This window comes from Ambystoma mexicanum, chromosome 6q, assembly GCF_040938575.1.
Source record: "Ambystoma mexicanum isolate Mex_15411 chromosome 6q, UKY_AmexF1_1, whole genome shotgun sequence".
Lineage (NCBI taxonomy): Eukaryota > Metazoa > Chordata > Amphibia > Caudata > Ambystomatidae > Ambystoma > Ambystoma mexicanum.
Window position 1 is genome coordinate 1,569,646,579 of NC_090937.1, and position 16,976 is coordinate 1,569,663,554.

The 16,976-nt window shown below is 45.5% G+C and overlaps 1 protein-coding gene across 9 annotated transcripts in view; it reads left to right on the forward strand.

Moving 5' to 3' along the window:
• Window positions 1–16,976, forward strand: part of DYSF (dysferlin) — a 1,254,081-nt gene that overhangs the window by 866,750 nt on the left and 370,355 nt on the right. For 8 of the 9 annotated variants that reach the window (XM_069632290.1, XM_069632293.1, XM_069632296.1 and 5 more), the window contains 2 exons: window positions 825–851; window positions 13,136–13,177. In XM_069632290.1, the coding sequence (XP_069488391.1) occupies window positions 825–851; window positions 13,136–13,177 (69 nt within the window). The remainder of the gene's footprint in view (window positions 1–824; window positions 852–13,135; window positions 13,178–16,976) is intronic. The other variant, XM_069632292.1, reaches the window with a different exon arrangement.

The following is a 16,976-nucleotide window of genomic DNA, read 5'->3' on the forward strand; positions in this document are numbered from 1 at the left end:
ACATTATGATTACTTTATTTATGTCTTTCATTAGCTCCTGCTCTCTTCTTTTTCTTTGTTTTTCTTCTTTGTCTTTCATTATTTCTTCCTTTCGTTCTTTCCGACTGAAAGGAAGTAAATGATAAATGGAAAGAAAGAAAAAAGAGGCCGCGTGCTGCTTCGTCTTTAACCTTTCCTCCGTCACTTGTGACCCAATTGTCCTGTGATTGGAGGCTCGTATGCGCCTTATGCGAAAGATCAGTGAAATATTGCCCATCCCCCTCAGCCCACTCTAATGAACCCCAAATAGTTCCTGTGATAAGTCCCCACAAGAGAGTAAATCACTGCAGGACGCTATGAAGAAAGAAAGAATGGAGTGATAGATTCCCACTATACACTGGGGTGTGTGTGATAACATCCACACACTGCTGGCCAACCCTCACTAAGCAGGAAGGGCACATTTATAAGGCGAAGGGTCACCACAGTACTGGACACGTTGGGGGTAACTGTTTAGGAAGAGGGGGGCACTCTACAGCTTGCATAGGGGTGGCCCGGTTACACGGAAGGCCTATCACGCACTTGAACATCCGTCTGTAGGTGCAGACGCAGAGTCCTGGGTAATTGACACCTGTGAAATGGACACTGCCATTGCAGTCATGTGACTTGTCTGGAATTCAGCAAAATTGGGTACACTGCTCTTTTGTGATGGCTATTGAACACAACGGCCTGCACTATGGGCTATGGAAACTATTGCTATTTCATGAGGTACTCTCTTAAACAATCGGGGTGTGAATTAACCGCATATTTGTTTTCCCTTTTTCCCATTCTCCTTGTGTGGGATACAGAGCGAGCTGGCAGAGACCATGGATGAGGTATTTAAGGATCATTTTATGAATATTCTTTCATTTTCAAGTATGTAAAGTTTGCATTCTTCACTTACATTGTTATGTATTATTGGAGCAGGTGTGGAAGAGTAGAGCCCTAAAAGGTACTGGATAATTCATGGGGACCTAATGAAGGTGGGTGAGGGCAGTGATGGGTGTCTGACGCATGTGAAACCAGGAAGGGGGCGTGGCCCTCAGGTTGCAGTGAAAGGATCAGAGAGTGGAGACTGACCAACATACCTCATGATCTATAAATGACGCATGCAAATCTACACATTGCATTTAGACATCATTTCCGGCATTCCAAAGAGGCCCTGGGCCTGATTTACATGTTCTAACATGGGAAAGTCCCATTGCAAACATGTATGTAAACCAGCCCCCCTGTATTAATATAGAATGACACCGGATGCATTGATCTTTAAGGCTGATATACATGCTTGACACCTTTAGCCTGAAACCTTGGAGCGGTGCAGATACTTCACCCTCAGGATGTGGTCCATGTATGTTGTTTTCTCTCTCAAGAACATGAATTACAGCCAAGGGAGGGTTTGGGGGAAGGGAGGGGGTGCAAATGCGTGTGATTCTTCATATTGTACCATTATACTAGAGGACAATATAGTGGCTTTTCATGAAAGGTTCATGGATTTAAATCTCTCTCAATGGTTCAACAAATGGATGGATAGATTGGGCTGCTATGACCACAGGATATCTTGAGCAAGGATACTGCTCACTTCATAGCATGGATCCCACTCCATTTAGGGCATGGATCCCATTCACTTTGCAGCATGTATCCCACTCCAATTATAGCAAGTATCCCATTCACTTTGTGGCATGGATCTAACTCATTTTTTAGCATGGATCCCACCTCATTTAGACCGTGGATCCCACTCACTTTATAGCATGGATCCCACTCACTTAAGAGCATGGATCCCGCTCACTTTGTAGCATGGATCCCACTCCAAACCATGGATCTTACACAATTTATAGCATGATTCGCACTCCATTTAGAGCATGGATCCCACTCCATTTAGATCATGGATCCCACTCACTTTAAACCATGCATCCCACTCACTTTGTAGCATGGACCTTGCTCCGTTTATAGAAAGGATCCCACTCACTTTATAGCATGGATCTAACTCTCTTTGAAGCATGTATTCCACTCCATCTATAGCAAGAATCCCACTCACGTTGTAGCATGGATCCCACTCCAAACCATGGATCTTACACAATTTATAGCATGATTCGCACTCCATTTAAAGCATGGATCCCACTCCATTTAGGGCATGTATCCCATTCACTTTGCAGCATGTATTCCACTCCAATTGTAGCAAGTATCCCACTCACTTTGTAGCATGGATCTAACTCATTTTTAGCATGGATCCCACCTCATTTAGACCGTGGATTCAACTCACTTTATAGCATGGATCCCACTCACTTAAGAGCATGGATCCCGCTCACTTTGTAACATGGATCCCACTCCAAACCATGGATCTTACACAATTTATAGCATGATTCGCACTCCATTTAGAGCATGGATCCCACTCCATTTCGATCATGGATCCCACTCACTTTAGACCATGCATCCCACTCACTTTGTAGCATGGACCTTGCTCCGTTTATAGAAAGGATCCCACTCACTTTATAGCATGGATCTAACTCTCTTTGAAGCATGTATTCCACTCCATCTATAGCAAGAATCCCACTCACGTTGTAGCATGGATCCCACTCCAAACCATGGATCTTACACAATTTATAGAATGATTCGCACTCCATTTAAAGCATGGATCCCACTCCATTTAGATCATGGATCCCACTCACTTTGCAGCATGTATTCCACTCCAATTATAGCAAGTATCCCGCTCACTTTGTAGCATGGATCTAATTCACTTTATAGCATGGATCCCACTCACTTAAGACCATGGATCCCACTCACTTAGGACCATGGAACCCACTCACTTTGTAGCATGGACCCCACTCAAAACCATGGATCTTACACAATGTATAGCATGATTCGCACTCCATTTAGATCATGGATCCCACTCCATTTAGATCATGAATCCCACTCACTTTAGACCATGCATCCCACTCACTTTAGACCATGCATCCCACTCACTTTGTATCATGGATCTTGCTCCGTTTATAGCAAGGATCCCACTAACTTTATAGCATGGATCTAACTCTCTTTGAAGCATGTATTCCACTCCATCTATAGCAAGGATCCCACTCACGTTGTAGCATGGATCTAACTCACTTTGTAGCATGGATCCCACTCCATTTAGACTGTGGATCCCACTCACTTTATAGCATGGATCCCACTCACTTAAGTCCATGGACCCCACTCACTTTAGACCATGCATCCCACTCACTTTGTAGCATGGATCTTGCTCCGTTTATAGCAAGGATCCCACTCACTTTATAGCATGGATCTAACTCTCTTTGAAGCATGTATTCCACTCCATCTATAGCAAGGATCCCACTCACGTTGTAGCATGGATCTAACTCACTTTGTAGCATGGGTCCCACTCCATTTAGACCACGCATCCCACTCCCTTTGCAGCAAGGATCCCGCTCCATTTATAGCAAGGATCCCACTCACTTCATAGCATGGATCTAACTCACATTGTAACATGGATCCCACTCCATTTAGAACATGGACCCACTCTTTTCTTTGCATGGATCCCAGTCTTAGATTGTGCTTGTAGTGTTTGAAGATATTGATCTGCAGGGGTGCCAAGCTAGTAGTATCCCATTTAGGTTCATCTAGCGAGTAGCAACAGGTTGGCAATTCTTCTTTCTTGTATTGTGCAACCCAAATGCATACTATTTCAACAGCGAAACTGAATTTTCATTGAATTATAATTCTGCATACATTTGCAAGACACCTAGATTGGCACTTGGCATCAGACCAAACCTACATGTTCTCTTTAATACACAGACGTGGCAGACACCAATGGACTTCCACATCTTGCAATCACTTTGATTAAATATTCTGAAAGAAATTGATGCACTCTTCATACCGGCAGAATCAGGTTACTGATGCAACATTTGCACAGCTTCTATGCAAATAAATCCGTGTCACTGTCCAGTTTTAAAATCAAACACAATCCAATTGTTGATACCTTCAATTGGATTAACTGAAGATATTATGCTGAAATGGTGCAATGTGCAACTTCCAAATTCCCATCGACCGCTCCATTAGATGGTGGTCACACATTGAAAGGAGCAACAAGTACATTTCTGAATCGAAGCACAGAACGACTTTTGCTTTTATGTATAAAAGGTGCACACCTTTAATTAAAGGGAATTGCTTGTATTAGAACATTGCCATTGACTTTGCCAGCATTTAAATTGATGTGAGATTAAAGAAAAGGAATACTGTAGCTGGAATTTAAATAGTGATTGCCGATATAGGTGATCCGGGATCTCAGGTCATGTCTTGGATTTTGAAAATATCAGACAATTTATGAACTCAATGACCTCCTCATGTGTATGCAGGTACCCATGTACCCATTTATCAAAATAAGGTTGAAGTGAAGATATTGCTCTCATGTGTGTTTCCTTTTATGGAGTTGCACCTGAGGCTACGAGTACACCATAGCATGGACCACAGAAGTAATCCATGGCACGTCATGTATGAAACATACATGTTTTTTGTGCACCCATGGCCTGATTGCATCAAGACGCGTTGATTGCCCACCCTAACAAGCATGAAGTGAAATGCATTTTATATGTTTGCATTGTTTGCATGAAATGTATTTGCTTGATTTGCTTAATGAGGTAGTACTGCCATAGAACAGCCAATAGTGTGAGCAGGCCCTAGTGAGCCCGAATCACAAATCCCTTAAAACAGGGATCTGCAAGCGCTATCATGCCTAGCCCGCCCGCATAGTCAATGCTGCTGGGTCATGGGAACTGTAGTTCAGAATATAGGGAGAGCCGAAGGCTGCATTCACCCTGCCCTAGTACCCACTTAAAGGACTGCGTTGTGAAGGACAACAGTTACCCTCGTCAATGAAGGCAGACTCGCCATACGTGTGCTAGATGTCTGGCGTGATACCTTTGAGAATTCACTACTAAGGAGGTGTAGACCTGGAAAAGACAGTCAATGAAGGGCAGATGCAACATGTGGCCCACTCAGAAGTCAAATGTTTGCAGCCCATGTTACCTCCTTCCCTAGGCATCATCCACTGAATGCAGGCATATGTGTCCTTATAAATGCAAGAAAGCCAACGTTCACCACCTCATTCATTGTTTGGGAACGCCCTGATCATTTGTACACATTCCCAGGCCGTCTACAGATGAAATTGTTCTTGGGTGAATTTCCACAAATGTGCAGCACTGTTGGTGTACATACTGTGGCACTGATTATTTCTACTACACACCTAGTCATGTCAATGTAGACTCTTTGGGCCCAATTCCTGGAACGTTTAGCGCGGTGCAAAGTGACTTGGCACTGCCAGCAAACACATCGAACCGGGCCTAATTCACAGAGTGGTGCAAAGTGTATTTTTGCACTGTGCTAAATGGGCCTAATTAAAAAAGAAAGCAGTAAGTAGTGTAGACTTAGGCCGTGATTCATGGAATTATGTGCATGTAAAACAGGGATTTGCGTGCCATTCGGCCCGCAAAACCCCATTCGTCGAAAAGGGATTTGCGGGCAGAAAGGCACGCAAATCCCCGTATTAAACAGAAATAATTCCATGAATCAGGGCCCGAGTGCTTTTTTGTGAATTAGGCCCATGTTGTGTGCTGCAAAGAGCACTTTTTCGGTGCATTGTGACTTTGCACTGCAAAAATACACTTTGCACTGCTTTGTGAATTAGGCCCGTTCAACATGTTTGTTGGCAGTGCAAAGTCACTTTGCACCACGCTAAACTTTCCATGAATTAGGTCCCTGCTTTGTCACTCCCCCAGGCCTAAAATCACCCCGATTATGTGATGTAAATTCGCAAAGCAGCCACACAAATGTTTGGCACATGCATGCCTGCTTTGTGAATTGCAACATGGGTGTTAGTACACTCTGTGGAGGGTTAGGTGCGGCGTGCATAGATCGGGACGCTGTGGGTATTCGGTCAATATCCAATTTGAAATTGTTTGGTGGTGTTGCTACTTTAAAGGGCATGATGTGTGATATGTACCTTTATGTACCTGTGTGAGATGCCAGCCGGCTGTTGCGCGCTTTACAAATCCAAATAAATAAATAAATAAATAAAATAAATAAATAAATAAATAAATACCTTGAGTGGCCTATAGTTGAGCACTAACAGATGTAACTGGATCATCTCAAGTTCTGCGGATTTCCATTTTGGTTCCTAAAGTAGTGGGTGATAAAATGTCCGAAAAACCGTGCTGTGTAATACCCCACAGAGTCCCTGGATAGGCCTGGCTTCTCTTTGAGCCTGGGTAGTTCCCTTAAACATGTCACTGAGCTATCTGTTCAAAGCATGCCCTTATAATAGTACACATCACTTCCCTCCTTATAGCTGTTCTATTTCTGTAAGCGGTTATTTATTTTCCAACGACTGGCTCAAAACCACAGGTTTACCAGAACTACTGGGTATGAAACAAAACACTAACACCGCAAAGTCAATTTGCAATATGAGTCTTGTGCCTGCTCTGAAACATTATGCAAAGAATCTAAACAATGAAATAAAAAAAGAATTCCCCCTGACTGCTGCATTTGCACCATTTCAAAATCTTCCTGGTGTCAGATGCCCTTGGAAACCGCAGTGTTTTCGGGTTTGGCGCCAAACTGTACTGCTGGCCTGGCATATACCCACCAATGCCAACAGCATTAATCCTGCAGATTATTTAGGCACATTTGTGAAATATAGTTGCTTAAGGAGGTCCCGGAGCGTCAGAATATTATATGCCTTCTATTATTTCATTTCGTTGAAAAAAGTCTCAGTTCATTTTGATCAAATCTTAAGTTTTTTCTTGTGTTATTTCCTGAAAGGACGCAGGAGGGGTTATTTAAGGGTCAGACCTGGCGCCTGTGTGAATTATTCCTCCTGTGGTTGACTGCAAGCTATCACCAAAAAAATACACTTATACCCTTGGCATCATGGTAGGACAATGACAGTAAACGAAATGCCAAAAGTGTGACTTTGTATTCTTCTGATCCTTTATACTTCAGCCATTAAATCCAGGTTATGGCCATCAAAGCCAAAAAGAGTGGCATGGTCAATGATCTGATATCATATGGCATTTATAACGCACCTAAACACAAGTGTTTCAAGGCGCGACAAGGCATGGGAGGGACAAACAGAGGGAAGACAGACAACGATCCTACTAAGCCAGGTGTCATTCAGATCGCGCAAGTGCATAGGAAGAGGGAAGGGGGAAAATGCGGGGGCGAGGGGACAGTGCAGTACATGGAATAATAGAATAAATAACAATAAGTAAAAGTAAGGCCAGCAGGTGGCAAGTGCAAGGGTAAGTGCAGACATCAGGTGTCAAGTGCTGGTAGTGGGGCTGTAGGGATACAGAAAACAGTCCCCAAGTGCGAGGGTTGCAAGGAAGGCAGTTCAGGTGAGCGACTGGCGGTGGAGGGGACCTGGGCCCGAGAACAGAGGGTAACCAGGTGATCAGTGCAGTTTCAGTTTCAGCCAGGAAGTCAGCAGGGGAGACGAGGAGAAAAAGCAGAAGCAAAGAGAAAGGTTTTGAGGTGCTTTCGGAACCGGAGAAGATTTTCCTCAAGTTTCAGGGAGGCAGAGAGGCTGTTCCAGAGGGAGGCGCCAGCTGAAGAAAGAGATCTACCACCAACTCGTTGCTTGGAGAAGCGACTGACCCTGAGGGAGTTGGAGGCGGATGAGCGAAGAGCTTGAGAAGGAAGATATTTAGGAAGAGAGAGTTGAAGGTATTGAGGCCCCAAGCCCCAGAAGGCTTTGTGGACAATGCAGAGGGTTTTGAACTTAATCCTCGCAGCCACTGGAAGCCAGTGCAGAGATTTCAGTCCTGGAGAGATACGATCCCTGGGTTTGAGGCCAAGGACAAGTCTTGCAGTCCTGTTCTGGATGAGTTGCCGAGGGCGGAGAGTAGAAGCAGGCAGATTTAGAAAGAGGGTGTTGCAATAGTCCAGCCTAGAAAGAACCAGAGGCTAGAGACAGTGAACTTTTGGGGGAAGGAGAGGAAAGGAAGAATACCTCTGAGGAGGTGCAGCTGGTAGTGTGACTTCTTAGAGACGCCGGACATGTGAGGAGAGAAGGAGAGTGTGGAGTCAAAGATGGCCCCGAGGTTTTTAGCCTCACAGGTGGGAGCAGGAAGAGGGCCAAGAGAGGCCGGCCAATGGTCAATTTCTTTTCTAACTCATGGTTGTTTGTTCAATTTTGCAAGGATAGCAAATTAGTAGCATCCCTTTAGATCACCCTTGATTCCCCTCACTGTAAATGTGGCAATGCTGCCACCTATGGGATGACGCCAGAAAGACTGCCAGCAATATAGTGCAATGAGGCCAAAGACGCATGTCCATTCCATCCACACACCTCTAGGCCTGAACCCCTTCTCCTCACCTTTCAATTTCATATTGTCTGCTGGACTCACCAGAACTCACTGTGCCAAAGTTAAGTGTTCATGTAGGACTTCAAGGTTGATTGGCTTTGCACAAGGTTTAAAATCTGTGTGTGTTTATCACGGGGACAGGTAACTTTGAAGGGCTTTCACCAGGCTTATTTTTACAGTCCTGCGAATATGACCACTTTTTGAGTGGTTTCATTCTATTTCGTGGTCGATCTTTCGGGAACCATGTCTGCACCGTCAGGGATCTCTTTAAACATCCTTTTCCATATCCTATTATGTGATGGGCCGTCTTCCACAAATTATTTTGGATTCCTATAATAGGGACCATGCTACAGTGATTGGGATCACAGTCCAAATTCTGCTATACATTGTCCCAGACATAATTTAACACGCTCTGAATCAACGTTGAAGCAACACTATTCCTACCTACATTTACCAAACACTGGGAGACTGGTGCCATATTGCTAATGTACAGAAGCTGCCCACGGATTTAGGAATCAAGGCACCCCCAGTGCACCCATGCCAGCTCCACATTTAACTGAACTAAACATTACAGAAAATCCCACCTTGATAAAGTAGAGTACAGTAAATTAGCAGGTATCATCGAGCACCTTGCTCAAAGTGAATTTCCAGTTGTTGGAAAAACTTTTTAGCGGGTTGCCTGCCTAGGACTACTACTAAGAGGTAGCAAAAGCATACGTTCCAGAACCCTTTTAGAGCACGGGTACTGTCTACTCCTCTCTGGAGGTACCGGATACAGCACAGACAATGGACGCCACCTCTTCCTACACAGGCAGATGGAATACAAGCAAACAGAATGCAAGTCTAACCCAGTCACTCCTGTGCCATTGCCCGGTGCTCACCCTCTGTAGTCAGTGCAAATGTTTGCTGTCCCATTGGTACAAGTTTGGCACCACACGCTGGTCGCACCACTCCAGGCTGCCACAAATGACACGGATTCCACATCGCACTCACTTTGGTCCACAAGCCAATAATATAGCCTCCTCGGCCGAAAAGGAAAACGAGCCCGCCCGTGAAGCCCCTTTGATCTGAGTACCAAGCAGATGTTTATGTTCCTTCTGAAGAGAACAACCATGGAGTTCTTCATGTATGAACACTTGTCAAAAGAGATCATGTAGCTCCCTGTCACCATCCCGAGCAAATTCTGCACCAGGTTGAGTTTCTTGGAATGAAAACAACTCTGCAGGTATGTGCCTTTCTCGGGCCCCTGCAGGTCAAGCAGGATCTGCGTGAGCTGGTTACCCACGTGAGTCGTTGCGAGGGCTCGTGGACATGCCATAGGATCCGATTGGCCCAAAGAAGACAGAGTACACAACACATAGCCTATATGGTTATTTAAAGGTGAGATGTTGCCCTTAAGATGGTCATCAGAAGAACATCTAGGGTGACAGCCATATTGCAAGCATAGCAGAAGTCCTCCATTCTCACTCAGGTCATGGTCAGCAATTCACTTTACAGGCTGGGCACAAGTGTGCGAGGCTGACTGTGACACAGGGGCTAAAATACATACATCAGGGAAAAGGACCATGGGTAGCAAGCCTACAAAATGAATGCTTAACCTTCTTACTCTGGACAACAACATTATGTTCCTTCATAATAATTGCAACACCGTGGATGTTAACTGTGGTCCTTCAAGAGGCTTATGCCATATGCACCTTGCCAGTGGCTGATCAGGCCAGTGCCTTTCTTGTTGTTCTTCCATGAGCAGAACCTGGGGACTGTCTACTCACTCTAGCCCTTAATTGCTCAGACCAAACCCTAACTAGAGCCTCTTCCTGAACACCCCCGACGCCAAAATGGAGGATAAAATCATGATACATATGACAAGGCAGTGAAGTTCATGCATAGTTTCACTTCCAAGAGTTTTTATGAGAAAGCCAAGGTGTGTTTGCTGTCACACTGGCAGGATCAAACTGCACAGTTCGCTAATCGATCCAGTCCTCATTGAGTCAGGATATTCACCTATCTGGAGCGGTCCACATTACACCGTGACTCATGGCTCTTGGTTACCCCCAGTAGATTGGCAGCCATCAACGCCACATTCTATAGAACACAACTCGATCCACTTAACATTCAAGCCCTAAAATAATTTTTCCGGGCCCTCCAGAGAAGGATGCTTCTGCGATACTTTGACATCACCTGAACAAGAGAGAACACACATCCGGTCCATCTTTGCATGATAGCTACGTGCTTCCGGGCTGAGCACTACACAAGGCGCGTGTCCCTGTACCTTTCCATCCGGAAGGAGACAAGAACATGGCAGCAAACATACTCGTTCATGCTGCACCAAGCGACTCATATTAAATCTTTGGCACACCTGGGGGTCTGTCAGGACAAATAAACACCCTCAACCAGTGAGCTGTACTCTAAAAGCCATTTAACGCAGGAAGCAGGAAGTATCCGTTGTATTTTAACTCTGCCTTTCTAATCCAAAAGGTCATCCACAAGGTCAAGGGTCACAGCCTTTGCAAGATGAAATAGCCAGGTAGGGATCTCCCATCACTATCATTGGCTACTTCAAGAGGCCTCATGTAACTCATTCAATAGATTTGTTGTTAGCCTTACAAGCTTGGGTACTCAGCGTTTAGCCATCAGACACACTCTTCACTCTAGGGTTGTCCAACTCCGGGCCTCGAGGGCCGGAATCATGACAGGTTTTCAGGATATCCCTCATTAATATTAATGAGGAAAAATGTGCATGCATTTAGAATCATTGTATGCACATCTATCTGTCTGCTATACAGGAATGGTGTGCCGCCAATGACCTCTGCCTTAATGCCAGTAAGACTGAGATTCTACTCATCGGCACACCCACTCCCTCCTTCCCTGCAGCTCTCTGGCCAGCCTCTCTTGGCTCTCTTCCTGCTCCTACCTGCAAGGCAAAAAACCTCGGGGTCATCTTCGACTCCACACTCTCCTTCTCTCCTCATATATCTGACGTCTCTAAGAAGTCACACTACCAGCTGCACCTCCTCAGAGGTATTCTTCCCTTCCTCTCCTTCCCCCAGAAGCTCACTGTCTCCCGAGCCCTGGTTCTCTCGAAGCTGGACTACTGTAACAGCCTCTATCTTAATCTGCCTGACTCCACTCTCCGCCCTCTGCAACTCATCCAGAACAGAACTGCGAGACTTGTCCTTGGCCTCAAGCCCAGGGACCGTATCTCTCCAGGACTGAAATCTCTACACTGGCTCCCAGTGGCTGCGAGGATTAAGTTCAAAACCCTCTGCATTGTCCACAAGGCCTTCTGGGGCCTGGGGCCTAAATACCTTCAACTCTCTCTTCCTAAATATCTTCCTTCCCGAGCCCTTCGCTCATCCGTCTCCAACTCCCTCAGGGTCAGCCGCTTCTCGAAGCAACGAGCTGGGGGTAGATCTCTCTCCGTGGCATGGGCCTCCCTCTGGAACAGCCTTCCTGCCTCCCTGAAACTTGAGGAGAACCATCTCCGGTTCCGGAAGCACCTCAAAACCTTCCTCTTTGCTTCTGTTTTCTCTCTCCCTCTCCCCTGCTAAATTCCTCACTGAAACTGCACTGAATCTGCTACTGGTCCACTCTCACCGACCTCGGTCCTGGGCACAGCCACTCTCCACTTGCACTGCCTCCCTGGCAAGCCCTGCACTGCGGGACTGTCTCTGTATCCCTACAGCCCTCCCTTCCCAGCACTTGTCTGCACTTACCTTGCACTTGCCACCAGCTGGCCCTATTTATTTATTTTTTACTCTACTTACTTTGTACTGCACTTCCCCCCTCTTCTTCCCCTTGCACTTTTCCCTTCCCCCTACCCCTGCACTTGCGCGGTCTGAATGACACCTGGCCTAATAGGATCGTTGTCTGTCTTCCCCTTGTTCCCCCCTCCCTGCCTCGTCGCGCCTTGAAACACTTGTGTATAGGCGTGTTACAAATGCCATATCATATCATATCATATCATATCTCATGAATATTAATGAGGCGGATCCTGAAAACCCAGCTTGGATCCGGCCCTCGATCGGATCAAAAGGCTTTAATCAAATTAATTTTTTTCACTGGTCGTAAATACATGTTGGGGGAAGACCCCATCACTTCCCCCCTCAACACCGATACATTCATTATTCACAGAAACCTACCCCGCCACATATATTTGGGGAAAAACATTGTACAAAATTCAATTAATTCTTCTTCGACAAAATTTTCTGCAGCCAAAACTCCCTACCCCACTCTAGATATGGGCAAAGACATGTAAACAGCATTAAAACCACTGTTTCCATCGACAATGCATTCACTGGATCCAGCGAAAACATTGAGATTTATTTAGTTTTTTTGAAGAATTCTCAACACACACACCTCTCAGAAATAGAAATAGAATTGGCCCAATGGAAAATTGCATCCAAATACAAAATTAAAAAGTGCATGAATAATGCTGACACAGTTTTATTGTACACATTAATACGGGTGTCCAGATACTTTACACAGCAGGTTTAAGAAGTGTAGGTTCTTCTCAGCAATGTAGCCAACCAGCAGTGATACACCTGAAAAGGGGCGGGGGGGGGTGGCTATTAGTGTTGTTCCCTGTAATAAGTGTTAATAGGACTGGCCAGACTGTTTGCCTTCTAGGGAGTCCAGTGCACCATTGCATGCTCAGATGCTTGTTGTATGCACTTTGCACGATGCCGAAACAGAATATGCCAATCGTTTGTAAATGTCTTTTTGCCTTTTCTCTCCTTTTGCCCCTTGCCACACTTGGAACTGTTGCCGCACAGCTCTGCATTCCAGGCTTCTTCTCCGAGGGGCTTCTTGAATGGGTACCACGTTTAAAAAAACTTGCGTCGCCTCCCTGTGCGCAGCATTACACACAAGGCTTCTGGTTTTCTAGGGGGTCAACAGTACTACAAATTGAGCAAACCGCACAGTTGGGCCGAATAATGAAGCAGCACCACAAGTATGACAGTAGCTGCGGATGGTGGTTGTACGAAGTCGGCCATTTTGTCTGCTCTCTTTCTTGATCACTCCTTGTTTCAAAATTGGCCAGAGTGGAAAAATTAATCATACCGTAATGGCTCGACATGGGAAGTTAGGCAGGCCTTGCCAATCCTAAACATAGCAAAGCCCAGTCTTATTTGCAGGATATCTGCATTGAATGTGTGTGGATTTCAGTGGGGCCCATTTGCGTATTTTCCTGTTATTGTGAAACCAGGATTGAATTTTTGGGTGGACAAGCCCATTCCTATATGGGGACATTTATACATGGGCTGCTCACATTTTGGGAGCATTGTTCTGACTTGTAATGTGAAAGTTGTGCATAACGCCAGATGTTTCAGCGTTGTCCAACTATGGGCCTAGAGGGCCTGGATCCTGACCGGTTTTCAGGATAACCCTCATTAATATTCATGAGAAAAAATGTGAATACATTTAGAATCATTGTATGTAAATGTATCTCTTGAATAATAATTAGGGGTATCCTAAAAACCTGACATGGACCCGGACCTCGAGGACTGTAGTTGGATAACGCGACTTTACTTGGGTTGACCAACATTTCAATCAGACATTATTTGGGCCCCTTTAGTTATTTTTCCAATTCATGCTATTGACTCGCTCAAAACCAAAGGCCTTTTTACTTACCATTTTACCAGCTTTCACACGTAAACCTGTGCGTGGCTTTTTCATTGGCTGTTTCCTTCAGAGTTATGATGAAAATGTGTCCTGTTGCCTGCACTAAAACTTGCTCAATGCTCACCTACTTACTGAAAGTGCATCTTGGTCCGTGCACGGTAAGTCGCATGCATGTTTTAACGTCAATTGAGGAGCCGCGCTCAAGGACGTGCTGTTGTAATAGATTTGATGAATCATAAGGCACATGACGTCATGCCGACTACTCTCAAGTGGGGGATCTTCCACAACGGCATGGACGTTCTGGTTCTCGTACAGACTTCCTGGCTTTCTCCAGTCAGCGAGGCATGGTCAGACTTGCGAGTTAAGATCTTACAGTCCCTGTGCAAATGAAGCTTCCCCTTACATGTGCGCATCTGGCCAAGGCACAGACTGGCAACTTATGCTTAGAACATTTCTACAAACCCAGCAGAAGAGACCGAGAAGATCTTCTCAGTCTCCGGCAGTTCTGGAAATGGGACGGTTCAAGCGATCCTTCCACTAGAGGCAATACCGCAAACACCCAAAGCACCGTTCCAGATGCTTTACCGTGCTATGAAGATTGTAAGACTTTATAACCCTGCCTCGGGCAAGACCCAGGAAGGGGACTTGTTCCCGCCCCATATGACTCTTAGGTCAACTACCTTCCTCCCCCTCCAATCGTATTAGCCTCATCAGCCCTCTATTTTGTTTGGCCCTGACCTCCATCAGTCCATGAATAGTTGCTCACATTGAGGGGAAAGTCATCTACCACAAGGGTCTGCAACCTTTGGCTCTCCTGATGTTTTGGACTGCTTCTACCACCAGCCCTAGCCATCATAATGAATGCTAAGGTATCATGGGAGTCATAGTCAATTGCATCTGGACAGCCACTGGTTTCCACCCCCCCATTCTACGGCATACCATCATTTCTACCAATAAATCACACTATTCCTTAGGGGGTCCCTTTGTTACAAAGCCTCAATTTTATGGGGGACCAAATTAGTTACTTTGGCGTGCTTATGATAAAACATGTTTTCCAAGTTGAAGAGACATGGTCTGTCTTTTCTGTGAGAATTGACTCAGGCTCCACCCTGACACTCATTGTACCAGTTCACCACGAGATGTAGCAGTGCACCAGGACATTATCAAGCCCCCAAGCCCCAGTGAATTCTCCAGATCCATGCATGGCCTCTACATGGATCTGCATGGCGCTCATACACCTACTGTACACTTACAGTAGTTATTGGTCCAGCCAGCCTGACCTACACTCTAAACATTACACACCCACTAGATTAGGCATGGCACTCACCACCTCCTCCCTGAGGCCTAGCACCATGACACCCGCAAATCTATACTTGGATGATCCAGCACTCTGGATACGACACTTTGCCTCCAAACCAACACCCAACCAACCCTGTACTATCACCATCAGAAATTCTAGACTGAACTCCAGAACTAGTAGGCTCGTACCATTCTAGCTCACTGAAGAGAAATACCAGTCCGAACATCCGAACCTGTCCACCTACCTCCCAGCACTCTCACCACCCTAGTATCTTAAGCAGGAACTCCAGACTAAGAGCCCGTACCATAAAACACTCGCATCTTGCCCATAATCATGCTCCTCCCCCCTTTGACACCAACAATCTAGCCCACAATCCACCTCCAACATTTGAAAAAAACTTCAAAAAAGACAAACTCATCAAAGCAGCACTAGTGAATGCCAGGTCTCTTCCTGCCCATGCTCTCGACATTGCTGACTTTATAACCTATGAAAACCTTGATGTCCTCGCAGTCACTGAAACCTGGATCAATGCCGCATCCGGCCCATCTCTTGCCCTCGCAATACCTAATGATTATGCCATCATAAGATCTGACAGAAACACCACTCAAACAAAGGGAGGCGGACTTGCCTTCATATACAGAAATACCTTCGACATCAAAATCATCCAAGATGCGCAAATCCCGTCTGCCGAATCCTTGTCAATTAAGCTACCCCTCTCACCCAACCACACGGCCACCGTGCACCTCATTTATCGACCACCAGGACCCATCGCCTCTTTCACAGAGGACATTGCTTCACTTATATCCATAAACACCAAACCTAACTCGCAAACCATCCTACTTGGGGACTTTAACCTCGGTCTCAATGATCCTAAAGACACCAATGCCCTTGACTTAGCCAATTCATTATCTGATTTGGGTCACACGCACATCATCCACGAATCTACCCATATTAAAGGTAGAACTCTAGACTGGCTCTCACACATCAACTGCTCTATTGACCTCCTATCCAATGACCCATGCATCTGGTCAGACCACCACAAACTAACCTTTGCTATCAAAGCTAACACTACTCACTCAGCGCCCACCATCGCCCCTGCCATCCGCACGAGAAATAAGAAAGACATTACTCCCGACAAACTCCTACCTATACTACTCCCCATATTGAATAACATTGATTCAGATGCAGACCCTACAGCTCTAGTGGACACCTACAACCAGGCTATACTTAAAGTTCTGGATTCCATTGCCCCGCTAAAACTGCGGAAACCGAAACCACAGCGTCACCTTAACACATGGTTCACGCCTCAGTTAAGAGAACTACGTAAAGCCAAAAGAACCGCTGAGGCACTTTGGAAAAAACATCCCACAGCACCGAACAAATTTGAACTAACCCTAGTATCCTCTAGCTACAAAGAAGCCATACTCCTAGCCAAAAAAGACTCCTATAACAAAAGGATTACACAAGCGGAATCCAATACTAAAGAACTCTTCGAAATACTCAAAGAATTAGAATCCCCTATTGCCCCGACTGACAAAGGTATTACTGACGCATTATGGTGTAGCAACATCCAGAAAGCCTTATTAGATAAAATAGCTTGTCTACAATCCAAAATTAACGCAAAAAAATCTGTGCTATCTGCAGACCCTAACCACAAACAACTGCCTAACATATCTCCAACCCTCCAAACG